Source organism: Sinohyriopsis cumingii, chromosome 3 (assembly GCF_028554795.1).
Source record: "Sinohyriopsis cumingii isolate HCF-2022 chromosome 3, ASM2855479v2, whole genome shotgun sequence".
NCBI lineage: Eukaryota > Metazoa > Mollusca > Bivalvia > Unionida > Unionidae > Sinohyriopsis > Sinohyriopsis cumingii.
The window spans coordinates 1026370-1046482 of NC_142963.1; the positions used below are offsets into that span (position 1 = coordinate 1026370).

General features: G+C 34.5%; 1 protein-coding gene across 1 annotated transcript in view; it reads right to left on the reverse strand.

Moving 5' to 3' along the window:
* Positions 1-3205: 3205 nt before the first annotated feature.
* LOC149802327 (uncharacterized) overlaps positions 3206-20113 on the reverse strand; it is a 138914-nt gene continuing 122006 nt past the window's right edge. The window contains exon 8 of the mRNA XM_089951541.1: positions 3206-19486. Within this exon, the coding sequence (XP_089807667.1) occupies positions 18663-19486 (824 nt within the window). The 3' untranslated portion in view covers positions 3206-18662. The remainder of the gene's footprint in view (positions 19487-20113) is intronic.

The window sequence follows — 20113 nt, forward strand, 5'->3', positions numbered from 1 at the left end:
AAGGCTATTTTGGCAGTGCAGTTGGCTCTCACAATACCTTCAATATAGACATGGCTGGGTCACCACCAGTATAGTATATTGTAGGAGTTACATAGCTTGGTTTCTTTGATGAGAATGTTGGTCAGAGAAGGGGTTTCCAACTGCATGTGTTTTTGATTGATTAAAATATTCAGAAATCATCAGCATATATGAAGCAATCCAAAAACCATGAGCCAAACACTTGATAATGTTATTAATTTTGATGTTAAACAGAGTAGCTAATAAAATACTGCCCTGGGGCACACCCATCTCTTGCTCCTATGTATCAGAGTGGAGCCCACTCATATCTTCAAAGAAAGTTCAATATAAAAGCAGGCAGATGGCCTTTTAGACCCAGATTATGGAGGTCATTCATTATTCTGTACTTCCATGTTGTATCATAGGCATTTTCCTAAAAAAAGAAAACAGCTAATAAATGTTCATTCATCAGGAATGAACATTTAAAGTCAAAAAAGTTGATTGTTCATACTATGCTCATATTTGAAACAGCTTAAATTGCTAGTATCCAAATACCAAACAAGTACTGATCATTTGTTCCAATGTATTACACACACGGCCTCTCAAGACAATGGGACACTAGTTGTAAAGATCTGTGCTATCCTTACCTGGTTTGGAACAGGTACTACAGATGCAAGTTTATTTCAGTAAAATATGTGATCATCCCTTATAAATGAACTCTTTGAAAATATTTATGATATAAGCCTTTAGACCGAGTGTGATTAAAATCTGTTTCGCTGTTACGCCTCTGAAGGGCAACAAGCTCAGTCAGTCAGATGCCAGATCACCTAAATTTGGCCTGAATATATTTCTACATGTTTGTCAGCAATACATTTTTATATTTGCGATTTGATAGAAATGTGCCACTAGGTTTCTCAAAAAGGTCACACCTTACTAGAATGTTGGTAATCAAAAAATAAAGTTTGGACATTTGTTCAGAAAAACAAAATCCAATAACTATATCCAACATCTATCTCATATGGATATAATATAAAGTGCCCTTATCTACTGCATGCAATTGCTTGCCATAGGACTGCATGAGAACATCGAGATAAAGAAAGCTTGTCAGATTTTAACTGCTTGCATATCACATGCTTTTATTCATTGGGGCAGTACTAGAGCAACAAGGATAACAGATATATGTACAAAGTACAAACAACTTTCCTTCTCATTGCAATGTTTGCTGATTATGAACTGTGTATTTATTGTTACAAAAAGAACTACTGTAAAAAGTTAAGAATCAATGAATTAATTGATTAATTTTAATGGATGAATAATGACCAAACAATATGCAGATTTTGGCAATTCAGATTGACATATGCAAATTAATGCAGATGGATGTGAAGGCAAATCATGGGAAACTTAAATTATTTGAAACTATGAAGGTATTGGGCAGGGTTAATGATGTATTTTTTCTGCAAACATTTCAACTGAGCAGGGACAAAAGCTTACATTTTATTATGATGGAACATTTTGGGAACCTGGTTGCAGTCACTTTGTCAATAGTATTTTTCTATTGGATTTCAAATAAAAGTTGCAGCTGAAAAACTAGTGCACAAACATAATTGTACTGAGTTGAAATTTTGATGACATACTTACACATTAAGTCTGATGAAAATCTGATCTGAAATATGGCCTTAAGAAGGCAAGCTGAACTTTTTATAGGTAAAATTATATAAGCTTACATACCAAGTACCATTAAAATCTGATCATAAATGAAGCTTCTAGAGCATCGACAAAAATGGGTGCAGAGCTACATCATATGTCAGCATGGTCTTTGTCAGGTCAGCAGAAAATGGACATACTGATGCAGTGCTATACCATATGCTAGCTTGGTCATTGGCCTAGTCATCTGAAAATGGACTGTCTGCTGCAGTGCTATACCATATGCTAGTTTGGTCATTGGCCTAGTCAGCTAAACATGGACAGATGGATGCAGTGCCATACAATATGCTAGCTTGGTCATTGTCCTGGTCAGCTAAAAATGGATAGAATGATGCAGTGCTGTACCATACACTAGCTTGGTCAGCTGATAATGGACAGACTGATGCAGTGCTGTACCATACGCTAGCTTGGTCATTGGTCTGGTAAGCTGAAAATGGACATAATTGATGCAGCACTGTACCATATGCTAGCTTGGTCATTGGTCTGGTCAGCTGAAAATGGACAGATTAATACAATGCCATACCATATGCTAGCTTGGTCACTGGTCTGGTCAGCTGAAAATGGACAGATTGATGCAGCACTGTACCATATGCTAGCTTGGTCACTGGTCTGGTCAGCTGAAAATGGACAGATTAATACAATGCCATACCATATGCTAGCTTGGTCACTGGTCTGGTCAGCTGAAAATGGACAGATTGATGCAGCACTTTACCATATGCTAGCTTGGTCATTGGCCTAGTCATCTGAAAATGGACTGACTGCTGCAGTGCTATACCATATGCTAGTTTGATCATTGGCCTAGTCAGCTAAACATGGACAGATGGATGCAGTGCCATACAATATGCTAGCTTGGTCATTGTCCTGGTCAGCTAAAAATGGATAGAATGATGCAGTGCTGTACCATACACTAGCTTGGTCAGCTGAAAATGGACAGATTGATGCAGCACTGTACCATATGCTAGCTTGGTCATTGGTCTGGTCAGCTGAAAATGGACAGATTGATACAATGCCATACCATATGCTAGCTTGGTCACTGGTCCCGGTCAGCTGAAAATGGACAGATTAATGCAGCACTGTACCATATGCTAGCTTGGTCACTGGTCTGGTCAGCTGAAAATGGACAGATTGATGCAGCACTGTACCATATGCTAGCTTGGTCACTCGTCTGGTCAGCTGAAAATGGACAGATTGATGCAGCACTGTACCATATGCTAACTTGGTCATTGGTCTGGTCAGCTGAAAATGGACAGATTAATGCAGCACTGTACCATATACTAGCTTGGTCATTGGTCTGGTCAGCTGAAAATGTACAGGTTGATGCAGCACTGTACCATATGCTAGCTTGGTCATTGGCCTGGTCATCTGAAAATGGATAGGTTGATGCAGTGCTATACCATATGCTACTTTGGTTTTGTCCTGGTCAGCTAAAAATGGACAGATTGATGGGTATTAGAGCATGAATTGCTCCATCTTAATCCAAAGGTATAAATAAAACAAGAAAAGATAACTGACTGAATAAATTTATTTTGCACATAAATAAATGAGCTTTGAACAAGCAACACATCAGTTGTTGCAGCTACTGAACATAAAGCAAAAAGACAAAAAGCACCCTTGACAAGTGTGAACTAAAGGCCCATGGTCTCATCTTCTGGGCAAGCAATTAACAAATATATGCTAAATAGACATACAATAGTAATATGAACATGACTAAACATGAACATAAATATTGAAACATCCTATTCTGCCACTCATATTATACAAGACTCTTTATTGCTCTAATGAAAGATGATCACACCCGCATAAGAAGTCTGCCAATACTGGTATGCATAGATCCAGACAGCAGGGTACGGAGCTATTATTTCATGAAACCTTCAGAATACTGATAAAAGCGATTATCTGCAAAGTCTGACATGACATTATGGTTACCCGAAAGTTTTGCAGATGGACTATTGCCTCAAAAATTAATTGGACCTTTGACTATTAAACCGATCCATGATTCTTGCTTACCAGCAATTTTGGATCTTTGGCTGTTGGAAAAATTGTGTTACTGCCTTACCAGCCATTTTGAACTTTACGACAGATCTGCACTTCTGACCAGTGGCATAGCCAGGATATTTGGGCCCCTATGCAAAGTTTACCAATGGGCCCCTGCCTAATCTATAATGTAAAAAATAATCTGTGGGTCCCTATGCTTTGCATACTCTTTCTATACGGTAGCTACACTGTTACTTTTGACTTACAGACCATTTTGGATATTTGGAGTTTGGACATATCGGTGCTGCTGTCTTAACTACCTTGTTAGATCTTTGAATTTTACAAAGATCTTGGCCTTGAATATATGACCATTCTGATCTTCTGGTTATTTATCTGATCTGCGATTTTGATTTCCTTGATTAATTTTCTATGACTGACCATTTTACAGATCTGTGCCTTTGGTTCTTCAAAAGCTCAGAGTTTTCCACTATTTGAGCATAGCTTTATGTCTACTTGCACAAGTGGGACCAGTAGCAAACTTTGGCACCAGTCTTAAGGATGTCATCAACATTTACAGTGCACTTCATAATGACATAATCATTACACTATTGCATCTTCAATACGATGTAGCTTATTACCTCAGTAGAGTCAGGACACAAGATGACGTGATTGCATCTTCCTTCTCTTACTGAATAATACAAATGTAAAATTATTTATGCACCTTTAATATTCACATGAACATAGCCGTGAACAAAAGTGAAAGTGTCAATGAAATTTATTTGACAAACGTGGGAAATTATTAGTGATTTACATCATACTGTAAATTGGCCTTGCAGATATTACGTCTGAACTCCTATGTGAGCTCTACAATTGTCCTAGATTTGATGAAGTACCTAATAAGGAAAATCTATGACCTTTAAAATCTGTGCAAATTAGATTAACTGTTACTCAGCAAATATTTCATGGGCAGTTGGTGACAATGAACTGTTTCTTATATTTTTCAACATAATATCCCTTACTTGGAGATAGATACTGAAATAAATGTAGTGCAAACAAATGCACACCAACCTGTAGAGGATTCTTTAATAATTCAGGATCACCTCCAATCTGAATGAACTACATGTATGTAAAACTACCAGTTTTTCAAAATGTTGAACACTCACATTTCAGAAGCAACCATCCTTAAACTTGGTTCAAGCAGATATAACAATTCTAACCATAAACTATACAGCACTAAAACAAGCAAGCCATCATTCGAAAAGTGCTCGAAAATGTTACAATTGTATCTGCTTCAAATACATTTTTTCTCATTAAAAGTAGCAAAAAGTGTCAAACTAGCCCCAGGATGAAGACTGCCATACATAAATGAATTTGTTCATAAGTTGGGTTCAATGATAAACAACACAGAGCTTCTGATCTGCCACTGTATAATGTAGACCATGATCAGCTGTATAATGTGCCAGCTGATCATGGTCTATGTTGTTTGTTATACTGATTACTCCTATGAAACTGAATAAACCCAAATCTGCCAGCACATTACCAGAACATCAGAGCTTGGCCTGTGATGTTTGCAGCTGGATCCAGTATATGAGTATATATCGTAAATGATATTCAAGGTTCACAATTAAATGTATCAAAATGAATACCGAAAAAACGCCCCCAAAACTACTGATAACTGGTAGGTATCAAATGAAAGATTTTATTCTCTACAAAAAGAAAAACAACAATATCATGAGAATAACAACAAAAAAGAGACACAAAAAATAACTGGCATGATATAGTCTTCAAATTTTGAAACTAGCAGTTCATCAATTGGTCAGTTTGGTGTTTATATGGTATGGTTTATTTACTGTAAAGGCAACTTGAGTAAAGTCTTTTACCCATGAAAACACCACAGTAGCATACCCAGCATGGTCTGATTACTAGGATTGTAACCTGCACCATTTCAGTTGCAAGTCTGGCAAGCTGACCAATTAGCTCCCATGACTGGCAGTTATTGAACATAAATGTATATGGCAGTAGTAACATAGTACACATTTCCTTTAAACTGGACAAATGACATTTTATAAATTGGTTGCAATTTTACAAGATAAGGGTCACAGAAAATAAAATGTATTGGTTAAAAAAATAACAATTTGATGACAAACATCACTCAGTTTGTAAAGTTACCAAAGTATTGTTATTCAAAAGCTGATTTACAATAATATTTCATAAGATGTTCAATCTCCAGGCAACAATAACTGAAATTAAATTAAACTGACAGAAATGAAGTTGATATTATCTAAAAGACCTTGGAATTTGCAAAGTAATGCTTATGACAATGTACTGATTTTGGTCCACATTACAACAAAACCACTAAAACCCAAAATATCTCAAGAACAAAATTTATTTTTGGTTTTAATGCATTTTCCATTTGAGTCTGTTACCTTTACCTTGGAATCAGATTTGATAAGGTGCCTTTGCACATACTTGTAAATATGTAAATCTATATGTTTTGAACAAATTATCAATCACCAGTAAATTCTGAAACAGATATGTGATAATCTGTATTTCATTGCATCTGTAAGCTTGGTTTAATTTCACTATGCATGGCTTTAGACTGACCACTGGCTACCACATGATTGGGTAAAGTTTCAGTTTTAATGAGGTTCCTTTTAGTGTAACATAGACATCTGGAGTGAAACATTTGTTGTTGTTTTCAAAGTAGAGAAAGGTTTAGGTTTGAGTTAATGTTCAATGAAGTTTTCAGTTTCAAGGGGTTTCAATTTACTGAGGTTTTGGTCTTGATAAGTTTCAGTGTGCTATTCTTTTTATGCTTGTAAGAAATTCTAATGATAATGAATGAATTTTATTGGTCCCTATGGATTTACTATACCAATTAGTCATGACACAATGAAGGTAAAGGTCCTGGCACTTTGCTGATATAATGCTAGCCTACTAATTCCCCCCCAAAAATCACAAAATTAAATATAATGCGAAGTCATCCTCTTAGAAAGATTCAGAGAAACAAATGTCACTGATATCAATTTAATCAAGTAACAAACACAGATGGGGTTATACCCTTAATTTCACCAATTAAAACATTCCCAACATCAAGCAGCATTGACCCATATCTGCCACTTCATGTTGTGTCTGCAGATTTGGGTTCACACTGTTAACATTGCTGACTATTGTTGCACATCGGGTCATTGTAAGATGGTAGATAACTATGAATCCACTATCTCTGAGCAAAGATTCAAAAATTCATACTTTTTACTCATGATGCATCCCATCAGAGGTTTTCCAAAATTAGTACCATGGGAAAGAATTATGTTGCTGTTGTGACATGATTAACTAAGAAATTTGTTGAAAGTCTAGTTAATGGACTATGATATTGGATTGCTTATTTAGGTCATGTACTGGCAAACAGTTTGCTTGAAATCAGAAGCTGAAACTAACACACTCACATGGTGGCACATTATGTGATTGCAGATGGACTGGATTTAACCATTCCTTCTTGGGTGCCATATTTATCTAAACTTGTACATCGAGTCCAACCGCAAAGTGCACAGACCCAGATCTGCCATCACATAATGCACTGGCAGATCTCAGTCTATTCATTTTGCTGCAGTAATCATTAGAACAAACATACACTCTGACATTTATGTGAAGGCAGATAAGTATCTACATTGTTTGCAGTTGGACTTGACTTATAAGCGAGTATATACTGTATATTAAATATCTTTAAAGTTGTTCCCAAGATTTACAACAAAGATGCATTTCTTCTGAAAAGTGCAAATTTCCATTTCATGCAAGACTTTGACACAAACTAAAGAGTCCCTTGGAGGGACTGATACTTTACTGTGCAAAAATAATTTTCTTTTTTCAAGACAACACCATTTCTTCCTTTTATTAACTGTTAAGTGTTGAAACCATCTCTGATATTCTTCAGTTCTAACAAGATTTTCAAAACAGCTGCTCTGCTGGACATATTTTGGATTTCAAATTGGTGCCATTTTTTCAAGGACAAAGTAGAAGTCTGTTGGTCAAAAATGCATGTTATAATGAATTATCATCCATTCAGGGGGAGTAGTGACAACAAGATTTTCATGATAGCTGTCATCGCAGCCATACTGCATGTATGATTAAGTATCATTCTCATTTTGGACCAACTAGGTATCAGAAGAAACCTACTGGTGAAAACCTCATCCATTTGGGAGTAGATATAATATTTTTAAGACAGCCACCTTGGTAACCATGGTTGGTCATCTTCATTTAGGACCAAGATACACCACAAGAACTTGTCTTACAAAAACTACATGTGAAAATGACTTTCCCTTTAAGAGGTGTGGCTAAAACAATATTTTCAAGACAGTCACATATCAGATGTCAGATCATAATTATCTCAATAACAAGAAAAACATTATAAGAAGTCTTTTAGTGAAAACCCCATAATGATATGGCCATTTATTCTAGAGAAGTAGTCATAACAAGCTTTTCAAGCTGGCAACTGCTGCAGACATATTGGACTCAAGATCAGCATTATTTTCATTTTGGAACAAGTAGACATCATAATAAGTCTTTTGGTGAAAACTCCATTTCAATATAACTTTCTGCTCAGGAGGACTTGCAATAATAAGATTTTAAAAGTTAATACCATGGTGGCCATATTGGACATCAGATCAGTACCATTTTCATTTAGGACCAAGTAGGTACTATAAGAAGTCTAAAGTAAAAACACCATATTGATATGATTATTCAGGTGGAGTAGCGATAACAAGATTCTCAAGATGTGGTGGTGGTGGTCATATTGTACTTCAGATCAGCATCATTTTTATATAGGATCAACTAGACATTGTAAGAAGTCTTTTAGTGAGAAATGACCATTTACTGAGGAGTAGTAATCAGATTTTCAAGATGGTCCTTGTGATGGCCATATTGGATGTGCAAGCAGCACCATTTTCATCCAGGCCCAACTAGACCATGGATGAAAGTGTGCGTAAAGTTTCGTGGTCATAATCGAAGTACCAGTAGTTTCAGAGGAGTAGCAATAACAAACTTGTGCTAATGGTTTGACATCAGATGATGGAGGGACAACAGACCATCACAAAAGCTCTTCTGGATGATGGCCGGTAGATCTGTTCATGAAGAGAGCAATATGGCTTCTGTCATCACTGTTCATGAAGAGAGCAATTGGGCTTCTGTCATCATTTTAAATTATGACTGTTTTGCACTTTTCAAGTGAGAATTACAAATTTCCATATACAAAATAAAGGATTCCAAATTATGGTTTTCCTGCACAGATCAGGTAGCAAATGAATTTTAATCACTGTTCTGGTACTGATGTAAAACAAAACAACCAACAAACAGCCAAAAAAGGTTGTTATGGAAGTCTGTCAATGAACTTTCATGAAACAAGTTACCAGTGAAGTGACTGCAAATTTGCGAACAAGGATGGTCTCCTCATTAATATGACATCAAGTATCCAAATGTTCTGTTTATCTGGACTTTTTGAAATGTTCTCCGGATAATAATGTCCAGTCTTTTTATGTTAAATTATTTTTCTTATTAACAAGCTCTTAGCTCTCAATGAGATAGGTAAGTCCATGTGATTTTCTGTGGCATGTTAATTTATAAAGATCAATGGCAGGATAATAAATTATTTTATCCTACACCTGTAAAAATGTAACATATTTGGCTGCTGGAAAAAATGTAAATTTTTCAGACAAAAATATTAAATTAACTAATGTTATAAAGCTATTCTCTCACATTAACAAAGTAAATAAAAACATACATTTCATGCTTTGACAAAAGCAATTCGCTGAACAAATACACACCAATATTTTTAACAGCAGATACTAATGAAAAAGCTCCCTGCTTTTACTAGCTAGTAATGGATATTTTTGGTACAAATTGTAAAAATAGAAATAGTGTAGATCTATGAGGTATCTAGAGGCTATGATAACTGAATATAGCTTAAAGAGATCTGGAGAATATGAAAGGGCAGGCACAAAACTAAATATAGCTCAAAGAGATCTGGAGGCTATGAAAGGGCAGGCACAAAACTAAATATAGCTTAAAGAGATCTGGAGGCTATGAAAGGGCAGGCACAAAACTAAATATAGCTTAAAGAGATCTAGAGGCTATGATGGGGCAGACACAAAACTAAATATAGCTCAAAAGATCTAGAGGCTATGAAAGGGAAGGGACAAACTGATTGTAGCTTTAGAGATCTTTTTTATATCTACAGTAACATAAATATAAAATTGCAGCATCAATGATCATATTTACTAAAGCACAAGTACACTCAAATTCTGCAAGCTAAAAGAAAAAATTCAAGTATTTGACAAGATAAAATGACTATCACGTGATTACTGTGTTATTTATGTTACTATACCCATATCAGTTTTCATACATGTAACACTTGTACTAATACATCATGACGTTATAAATTTATGAAGCTCATCAAATAATATCAATCATCTGCACAATGAAGTTCGCAAATTACAGAAATATTTTAACAAGTTTCATAAATTTCACTTGTATAAGATCCTCGATCTATTACAATGATAAAACAGACATTGTACACTTTAATCTCAACCTTTTCTCAGACAAATACTGATGCAGTAGTCCCTAACAGCCCTTGCAAAAAATAATTCTGTATTATTAAAATGGAAAGAGAAATGTAGCATTAAGTTCCATATGTCTGGCAAGCTGTTTACAAGTTGGTCCTCATAGGCATTAGTTACAGACATACATTAAGATGTAATATGAAGAACAGCAATTTGTGAAACTCCACTCAGCCTTCATTTTTCAGGAGTGAAGATTTTGAATGTAACAATGTTATGCATCACCCTATTCTAAAGCAGTCCTTCAATAATACCATGACTGCAGCACTTGTTTACCATTCTGAAGCACTTTTGTTCAAGAAATTCTTTTTTCAATGACATCATGACCACAGCATTTGTTGACGCTTGTCAACTTGGATCCATGTGGACAAAACAATTTGTGGAAAATCATGTCATTAAAAACTGTGCACTGAAACAAAAAAATGCATTACATGAAATAATGCCATCTAAAAAATTCTTTTTTCCTTCTTAATAAATTCTACTACCAATCGTAACTATTCTGATGGAGGTGAATAAACTAGCTGCCATCACACAGTCAGCTACCTAGAATGTGATATGAACACAACTTACAGTAGATAACTGCATCACACACATTCAGTCGGCCACCAAGAACGTGATATGAACACAACTTATAGTAGATAACTGCATCACACACATTCAGTCAGCTACCAAGAACGTGATATGAACACAACTCAAAGTAGTTAACTGCATCACACACATTCAGTTGGCTACCAAGAATGTGATAGCAACATAACTCATACTGGACAACTACATTAGTAACACATTTAAAATTATGCACTGTCTTATCACGTAGAGCTGTCATCAGTGATATTCAACAGTGGATCTTTGTTACTATAATTTGAGCATATTAACAAGAAAAGAATATTTTTGCTATATTTTTCACTCTAATTTTATCTTATTTATCTCAAAATAATGTTAATTTCTCCTGGTAAATAAGCACTTTTACTAAAACAGTTATCTTTTTTCCTAGTTCCTTTCTTAATTAAATGAATCAAGATATTTTTATTTTTCTTCTGATCAATTTACTTTTGCATTTTGCGGCAAGAATGGCAAGAAATTAAAAATAAAACCATTCTAGCTACTTCATGCTTTCTACATTTGAAGAATTCGAGTGACATGAGTTATGATGAATGCTGGCAATTTTTTTGTAGTTTCCAAACAGTACATTCAAAAGACATGTTCTGCATGCAGACACTAAGATCTTAATAAAATAGTTTACAACCTAAATCTAGTATATTTACCTACAAGCAAATAAACTAGCATAATATCATAAAGAAATCACTTTCAAAATTAAAATTATGAAAAAACAAACAAATGTTTTTGAAATGCTAAACAGTTTCATTCTGTGATTTCCCCAATAAAATGCTGTTTTCTTTTTAATATTGATGTTCTTCCATCATATATTTTTGTGCACATCATATGTGTAATGTGCAGAAGTAGATTTACTGAAAGTGCACCAAAACACAGGACTTAATGCATGAACTTTCAAAGTGCACCAAAACACAGGACTTAATGCATGAACTTTCAAAGTGCACCAAAACACAGGACTTAATGCATGAACTTTCAAAGTGCACCAAAATACAGGACTTAATGCATGAATTTTCAAAGTGCATCAAAAAAAAGGGCTTAATGCATGAACTTTCAAAGTGCACCAAAACACAGGACTTAATGCATGAACTTTCAGACAAGGTTTAACTTAGCTCAAAGCACCCCAATAACAGATTTTCAGAACATATTACTGACATTCTGTATGCATGCTTTACTAAAATCTGTTTGAAATGAAATGAAGGGTACTAATCAATTAATCATAATGGAGTATCAAGTACATAAAATATAATGACTCCAGGATAATTATTATACCTTACATACCTACTTATCTAAAATAATAAACAGTACAGACCTTTATCTGTCATTGCATAATCTACCAGCAGTATTTGTGGTCTTGACTGCTTATGGCACATCAACACCTTCAAGGTTATGCAATGCCGAGGAAAACAGAATAAGGTACCATGTTCAAGGACAAACAAGAATAACTGATTCAGGTTGATCTGATGGTGGGAATCAAAACTGAATCTATAGTAACTTATGAATCCATAGTAACTTATGAATCCATAGTAACAAAAGAGTCTGAGCATAAAAACTGATCTCCAACTCAAAACCATGAAATCAAACGTGGAGTTTTTCAATCTCATTCAAATGTGGCATGAATACAGAGGAACACACAAATGAAAAATCCTAAAATGCCGATATTTCTAATCTCAATCTTTCATAGTAAAACATTAGAAGATAAAATGGTGAAGATTGTGCTCAGATTTTGTGCTCAGACATTTTCAAGACTACTTGACATGGTCATGACTCGAGGGTCTACACTGTCAAATTGATATTATACATAGATTTTGATCTGGTGGTGCAAAATATTGCCAAGCTGTTTGCAAATGAGAGGGCATTTTTTTAAGGGTTACTGTAATCACTGTTGCCAAAATAAAATTATTTAAACATATTCTTTTCAAAATATTTATCTGACTGGTTGAGATTACTGTAACATTAGTGGGGAAAAAATATGGCAACTGCAAGACAAGTTCTAAAAAATCAAACAAGAAGTTAATTAATGGAATTTAAAAGCTGCTGTTGCTACAATTCAAAGTAAAAGACTACATTCTGTGCCAATTTAACCACTAAAGGACTACATTCCATGCCAATTTAACCACTAAAGGACTACATTCTGTGCCAATTTAACCACTAAAGGACTACATTCTGTGCCAATTTAACCACTAAAGGACTACATTCTGTGCCAATTTAACCACTAAAGGACTACATTCCGTACCAATTTAACCACTAAAAGACTACATTTTCCATGCCAATTTAACCACTAAAAGACTACATTCTGTGCCAATTTAACCACTAAAAGACTACATTCCGTGCCAATTTAACCACTAAAAGACTACATTCCGTGCCAATTTAACCACTAAAGGACTACATTCTGTGCCAATTTAAGCACTAAAGGGCTACATTCTGTGCCAATTTAACCACTAAAGGACTACATTCCATGCCAATTTAACGACTAAAGGACTACATTCCATGCCAATTTAACCACTAAAAGACTACATTCTGTGCCAATTTAACCACTAAAGGACTACATTCTGTGCCAATTTAACCACTAAAAGACTACATTCTGTGCCAATTTAACCACTAAAGGACTACATTCTATGCCAATTTAACCACTAAAGGACTACATTCTGTGCCAATTTAACCACTAAAGGACTACATTCTGTGCCAATTTAAGCCAACTACCATTTACAACTGCTTTTTGCAGTACAGTGTAAGCATGAAAATCCAATTTACTTGCAGTGACTTACTATAAGTGAAAACTTTAGTGGCACTATTTTACATACATATCAGTGTTCAATCATTTTTGCTGGTTTCATAGTTTGTAAAACATATAAGGAGCTAATAAGAAAATACAAAAGAACACTTTTTGAAGTAAAATGTTGACACCAGTCAGATGTATAATGTGGGAGTTTTTTTTCTGGCTATTGTCATAAATCTGTCACTGCATAAAATTACAAGACATCAATGTAACTTGATACAGATGAATGATAAAATTATGCCTTATATCTTCATAGTCACATTTACTGCATGCACTTGATTATAAGTCAAATCCAAATGCAAAGTGCACAAACCCAGATCTGCCATCACATAACGTGCCAGGAAATCTGGGTCTATGCAGTTTGTTTAAAGCTCTCAATAGAACAAACAACACAGTCACTAATCTGCAAGTACATTATGTGTCAGTCGATCAAAGTCTGTGCTGTTTGCAGACAGACTCAACTTATAAGCAATTATAGATAGTATTACATAATTCTGCTTTTAAAATTAAATTAAAATGAGAGAGATGTTCAAGAGTAATGCAAAAGTAGAAAGAGTTCACTTGAACAGCAACAAAACAGACACAAGCACAGCACATCTGCTGGCTAACAGCATCTGACCATGTAACACCATAACATGATTTTATGTAAATAACTTTCATTATGTCAAATAAATGACCAATTACCTAAAAAAAAAGAATATAAACAAAAAAATATATTATGACTACACAACTGTATGAAGCATTAATCAGTTTTTACTTATTAAAAAAATTAATAATTTCCGTCACTTATAATAATGTTTAACAAAAATGTGAAATTGGATGAAACTGTAACAAATGATAGAAATTTGAACTAAATGTTATACAGTGAAAAGCATGTAAATATCTATTTAACTCTAGCTGAGCTTTTCTGACATCAATTTTAAACAAATAAATGTGTTGCAATTGGCATGTATATTTGATTAACTCTGTCTGTTTTGCTCTTGCTAAAACAAAACTGCAGTTTTATATGGCACCTTTACTGTCAATCTGAGTTTCACTTATCAATGATAGCAACATGATTGTTTTAATTTTGTTTTATATAAAACTTAATGAATAACTCTTAGAGTGTTACTGAAGTTAAGAAATAAATATGATAAAAATAAAGAAGGTATCTTAACACAAACAAAATTTATCACATAACATTCAAGTATTGAGAATTTAAAGATTTTTTCTGGATAGGTAACACTGTAACATATTAACATTTCTTTATTTTTATTGTATTTATTTCAAGCTTAGAAGTTACTGCCAGACAGCTATTAACAAGTGCATAACCAGTCAATTATAAATATAAAATTGAAATCTTGATCTGTTAGCATTGCAGTGTATCATGGCTTTTCCTTGACAATATTGTAAGAACACTAACTCTGCACTAATGTCTAGAACTTGAATGTGAAAACACTAGATTTAGAGAAAATCAACAAATTTAAAACTTTAGAAAGGAGTGTCTGTTCTACCAGTATATTTTTCTTTACTTTTTTTATTTTTTCTGTTCAATTTCTATTAAATGACTCAAAAAGATATTGATATATCCAAATCTAATGATTTTTTTCATTTTATATTCCCATGTTTAAGTGGGAATAATAGATATTGAAATGTCCAAATCTAATGATTTTTTTTTTCATTTTATATTCCTATGTTTAAGTGGGAATAATAGATACTGAAATGTCCAAATCTAATGATTTTTTTTCATTTTATATTCCCATGTTTAAGTTGGAATAATAGATATTGATATATCCAAATCTAATGATATTTTTTTCATTTTATATTCCCACATTTAAGTGGGAATAATATGCTAACATCCTCCATCTGTCTCTGTTAACACATCTTCAATACTGGTGGTGGAAATTTACAAAACTGCATAGCTATTTTGCCTTTGGGTCCATAGGTGTTTGTCAAATGATATACATGCATTTCAATTAACCTTTTACCAAGTTTTATACAGTTATTCTTATTTCAATAAGCAGTCATAATGAGAAGCTATGTCACACATGTGACCCTGAATCACTCAAATGAATAACAACAGCAAAATTAAAACACTACCACAGTAATTTTATAGCTAATAAGAATTTTACTTATTTATTTATTCATTATTTATTTATTCATTTATTCATCCATTCACTCCTCTAAGGTGGTGTCAAAATCAATCCCCACCAATAATTATATTTGAGACAACAGCAAACATTTGGCACTGTAGGTAACAAAAGCTATACAACAGATATAAAAAGAATTGCTCAACATAATTTTGGTACATCTATCTAGAAAAGGTTGTTTCCATCACTAGTCTGAACAAAACACCCAGGTGGACCTAACATCACTCACCTGATCTACGTCTACCTAACTGCAAGAAATTTGGACCAGTAGGATACTCTGTTGCACTCTCTCCAGTGCTTTTGTTTCCATATATTATGAAAACAAATATTTCAAGGTTTCTCTTGTTTCTGTATTTCATCCATATCTGATGTCACATCAGTATCATTTGTCAAAAACTGACAGCTGCTGTCAGTATGTTTTGTGTAGAAGTTGTCAAATTCTGTTAAGCATTTTTTAAAGATAAAGTTACATGCATGTTTAACTTTTAGTAAAATGCAAACCTCACCTGATGCCAAAATGGCATGTTTTGTATAAATCTGAAAGATGTTCAATCTCTGTCAAATATGCCAATATCTGTCAATTCTGGCAAAATTCCTTTATATGAAACTAATGAAAGAATTTCAATTTTAAAAACAGCATCCATATTTGATGGTAAATTGGCATGATTGGTATATGTGTAAAAGATCTTTTTGTCAACTCTGGTCAAATTCTATTCAGTGGTTTTGGAAAAGTTGTTTCAAGGTTTCTCAAATTTAGTAACTGCGGACAAATTGTATGCTTAATTGGCATTATTTGTACAAACTTGACAGGTCTTTGTGCAAGGATGCCTTCAAGTCTATTCATACTATGCTTAGTGGTCTGTAGAAGTCATTTAAAGGTTTATATATTTTTAGTAATAGTGGCCATAGTTGATGGTGGATTGCCATCATTTGTACAAATTTGAATGACCATTATCACTGGATGTTCTGTGCCAAGTCTGGTTAAGCAATATCTGGCAAGAAGTTAAATACAGCCATTGTTGTTGGACAATAGAAGGTTTATCTATTTTTGGTAACAGTGGCCATATTTGATGGCTAGTTGGCACCTTCTGTACAAACTTTGGTCTTCATGCAAGGATGCTTTCTGTTAAATTTGATCAAATTCTTTTCAATGGTTTTGGAGAAGTTGTTTAATGGTTCTTTTATTTGTAATAGTGGTGGCCATATTTGATATCAGATCAGCATCAATTGCAAAACCTTTAAAAACCTTCATGTCATGATACTCTGTGCCACGTTAGTTAAAACTGATCTGATAACTGGTATTTGAGAAAAAGCTGAAAAAAGCAACCGATGGCAGATGCCAGAGGACAAATGATGGATGATGCGTGATGGTCAAAAGAGTCATACCATAAGCTCACCTGGATGTAATAACAATGCTTCAATGTATGGAAAAGTAAGCAACTGTGTTTAACCTATGACTCAGAAAGGCACGACTATAAATATCAAGTTACGAACAAACCTACCTTGAAAGTAATCTTTTTTCAGGTCACTGAAAAATAATCATTGTCTCAACAGACCTTCATTACATAACCACCCATCTTAAAATATTTTTCTCACTTCCCACAGGTGGCTGATGATCAGAGTTTTGACTCTCATGTCTTTGATCATCCAGCTGTACAGCATATGATGGTCTTTTTTATTATCAAAATGACAAGTACATATAGTACATTGTTGTGAAAAAGACTCCATAACACACAAATCCCTGCCTGATTTTTTAGGATCAGGATTATCTGACCAGTAATATACCACATTATGATCATTACATCTCCATGCTACCTTTAAGTTAGAAAAATTGTTTTCTATATAATCTTATGATAATGGAAGAAAAGATGATAGATGAGATGAAAAAGTGTATAGCATCTGTTTTAGTCCCATGAAAAGAAAGTCACAAAGATGGGAAGGGTGAGGTAATTTTTACCATTGCTTATAATTAAATTTTTTATTTTTTCTGAGGGGAAATTCAATTTACAAAGTTTTAAATGATTTGAATTTTTCCTCACAGAAAGCATATTTTATTTACCATCTATATTCATACATATGTTGAGTCCAAGTAAAAACAACATACAACCTGATCTGCCATCAGATAATGCACCTGCAGCTCAAGGTTATGTTGTCTGTTCTACCAATTACTCCTAGTAAACTGAAGAGACCCACATCTGCTGGCATATTATGTGATGGCAGATCTAGGTTTGAGAGGTTTTCATTTGGTCTCGAGTTATAAGCAAGTTTATATATGGTATGAAACTATATCCTCTTGTTCAATAACGGTTTTGATCTTCCATTAAATGGCAAATCTTATAACTGTATTTCTTCCTTGTTGCTAAATTAAGAGACGAGACAATTCTGATTACCACAGACACTTGCTTAAAAGTTGAGTTCAAGTGCAAGCAGCATAAACCTTTATCTGCTGCCATATAATCCAACAGCTGATATTGGTCTCTCATTTGTCCTACTGGTGAGTCCTAATCAAATGAATAGACTTGAGTTCTGCTGACACACCTGAGTCTATGCAATTTACAGTTGGATCGGACTTGTATGTGAGTACATTCAGTAAGTATGGTTAACAGTTAAGTTTCCCATGCACAAAAGTATGTATGAAGTGACAGAGAGAGAGATGGACAGATCCTTTTAAACTTCAGTTTGAGGGAAAACAAAATTAAAAAGATTTGCATGTCACAAGAATAAGCAGCATACAAATGTAACCCATATTTGTAAAACTCTTTTTGATGAATAAAACTAAAATTACTTCTTCCTAAACTGTATAAAGCTAATTTATCTTGCATTATTATGGCACGTGTCAACTACTAAAATTGGTGTCAAATACTAAAAATTGGTAGAGTCCACTGAATTTGAACTCTGACCAGCAAAAGTAGCAGCTTTACGACTTGGAAGACTCAGGGAACCAAGTCTTTCTTTGGCACCAAGTGAGGAAGTTGAATATTTTCTATCTCGCCGCAAACTATCTTCACGTGACTGAGCATGCTCCTTGCGAGCTTTCTGAGCTGCTGCCGTAGCAACCATATCTATCATTGCATATTCAATGTTGCTTGGTGGTGTCTTTGACACAGGAGAACGTTTCCTTAAAGAATCAGTTTGTCCGGCATCTGATAGGTCAATTTCTGCATAATTAAGCTGTGGCTCAAACTGTTCTGCAGGCAAAGATGAACATGTAGAGGGCAGTGGTGAGGCAGGGGGAGACAAATCTACATTCATATACAAAGCTCTTGGAGACTGAATAAGTTCTGTTCCTCTCTCACTCCTGCTGAGAAAAGCTTGCTCCAGTTGTGTGACTTTCGCAAACTTGGGTGACTGTATTTCCCCATCTTTTGTAGATGTACTGATTTCTGAGGCAGCCACAGACATTTCAAAAGTGAACACAGAAGCAGCACCAGGTGAATGAGGTGTAATTGCTGGACTAGTACCAGAACTTTCATCAGTTGTTGTCCGCCGTCTTTCTACCTTCTGATATTCTTTGCCAAACCTGGGCCGTAGAATCGTTGATGCTGGGCTACTACGCACTGCATCCTCACTGTGTGTACTGCTGTCTACCGAGCAGATGGAAAGATCATCAGTATCTTCTACCAGGTCAGACAGATCCACCACTAGGCTTGTGTTGTTTGAATTTACAGAGGCACTGCTGGACTCCACTGAAAAGGTACCAAAAAATATACCTGTTCTTTTTATAACACTAACATAAGTCTTAAACACTGTATTTACCCATACAAACATGCACTTAAATGTGGTAAGTGTAGATACAGATAAGCCAAGACATATTGCTTGTAAGAAGAGGTACAACGAAAAGCACAGACCCTGCAGGTATATTATGTGATGGCAGACCTGCATCTACACCATTCACTGCTAGATCTAGTTTTATGAAAGCTAATACATAATCTGAATATGCATCCAATTATAAAGTTCATCACCTGGAAACAAACTCATCTGGTGAATGACATGTAATTTCATGGATCGCATTAAATTCTTTAATTTTACTCAATCAATGCCTCTTGATTTGTTTCATTTAATTTAGTTCTTGGCTAAAAATTTAAAAACAATTTTAATGTGGTTTACATCATTCAAAACCTTTTTCTAAGCACTTTCACAATAAGGACTTGTTGAACATTTCTCAATAAAAATCTAACTCACTTATAATGTGTGTCACTTTATGGCTTCCATGAACAGTATCATAAAGAGGGAGCAATTAACCTAAATATTTAATACTTATCTGTTACTATTACATTGCTTTCCTTTTCCTGGGGTCTAGTTCCAAGTTCAAA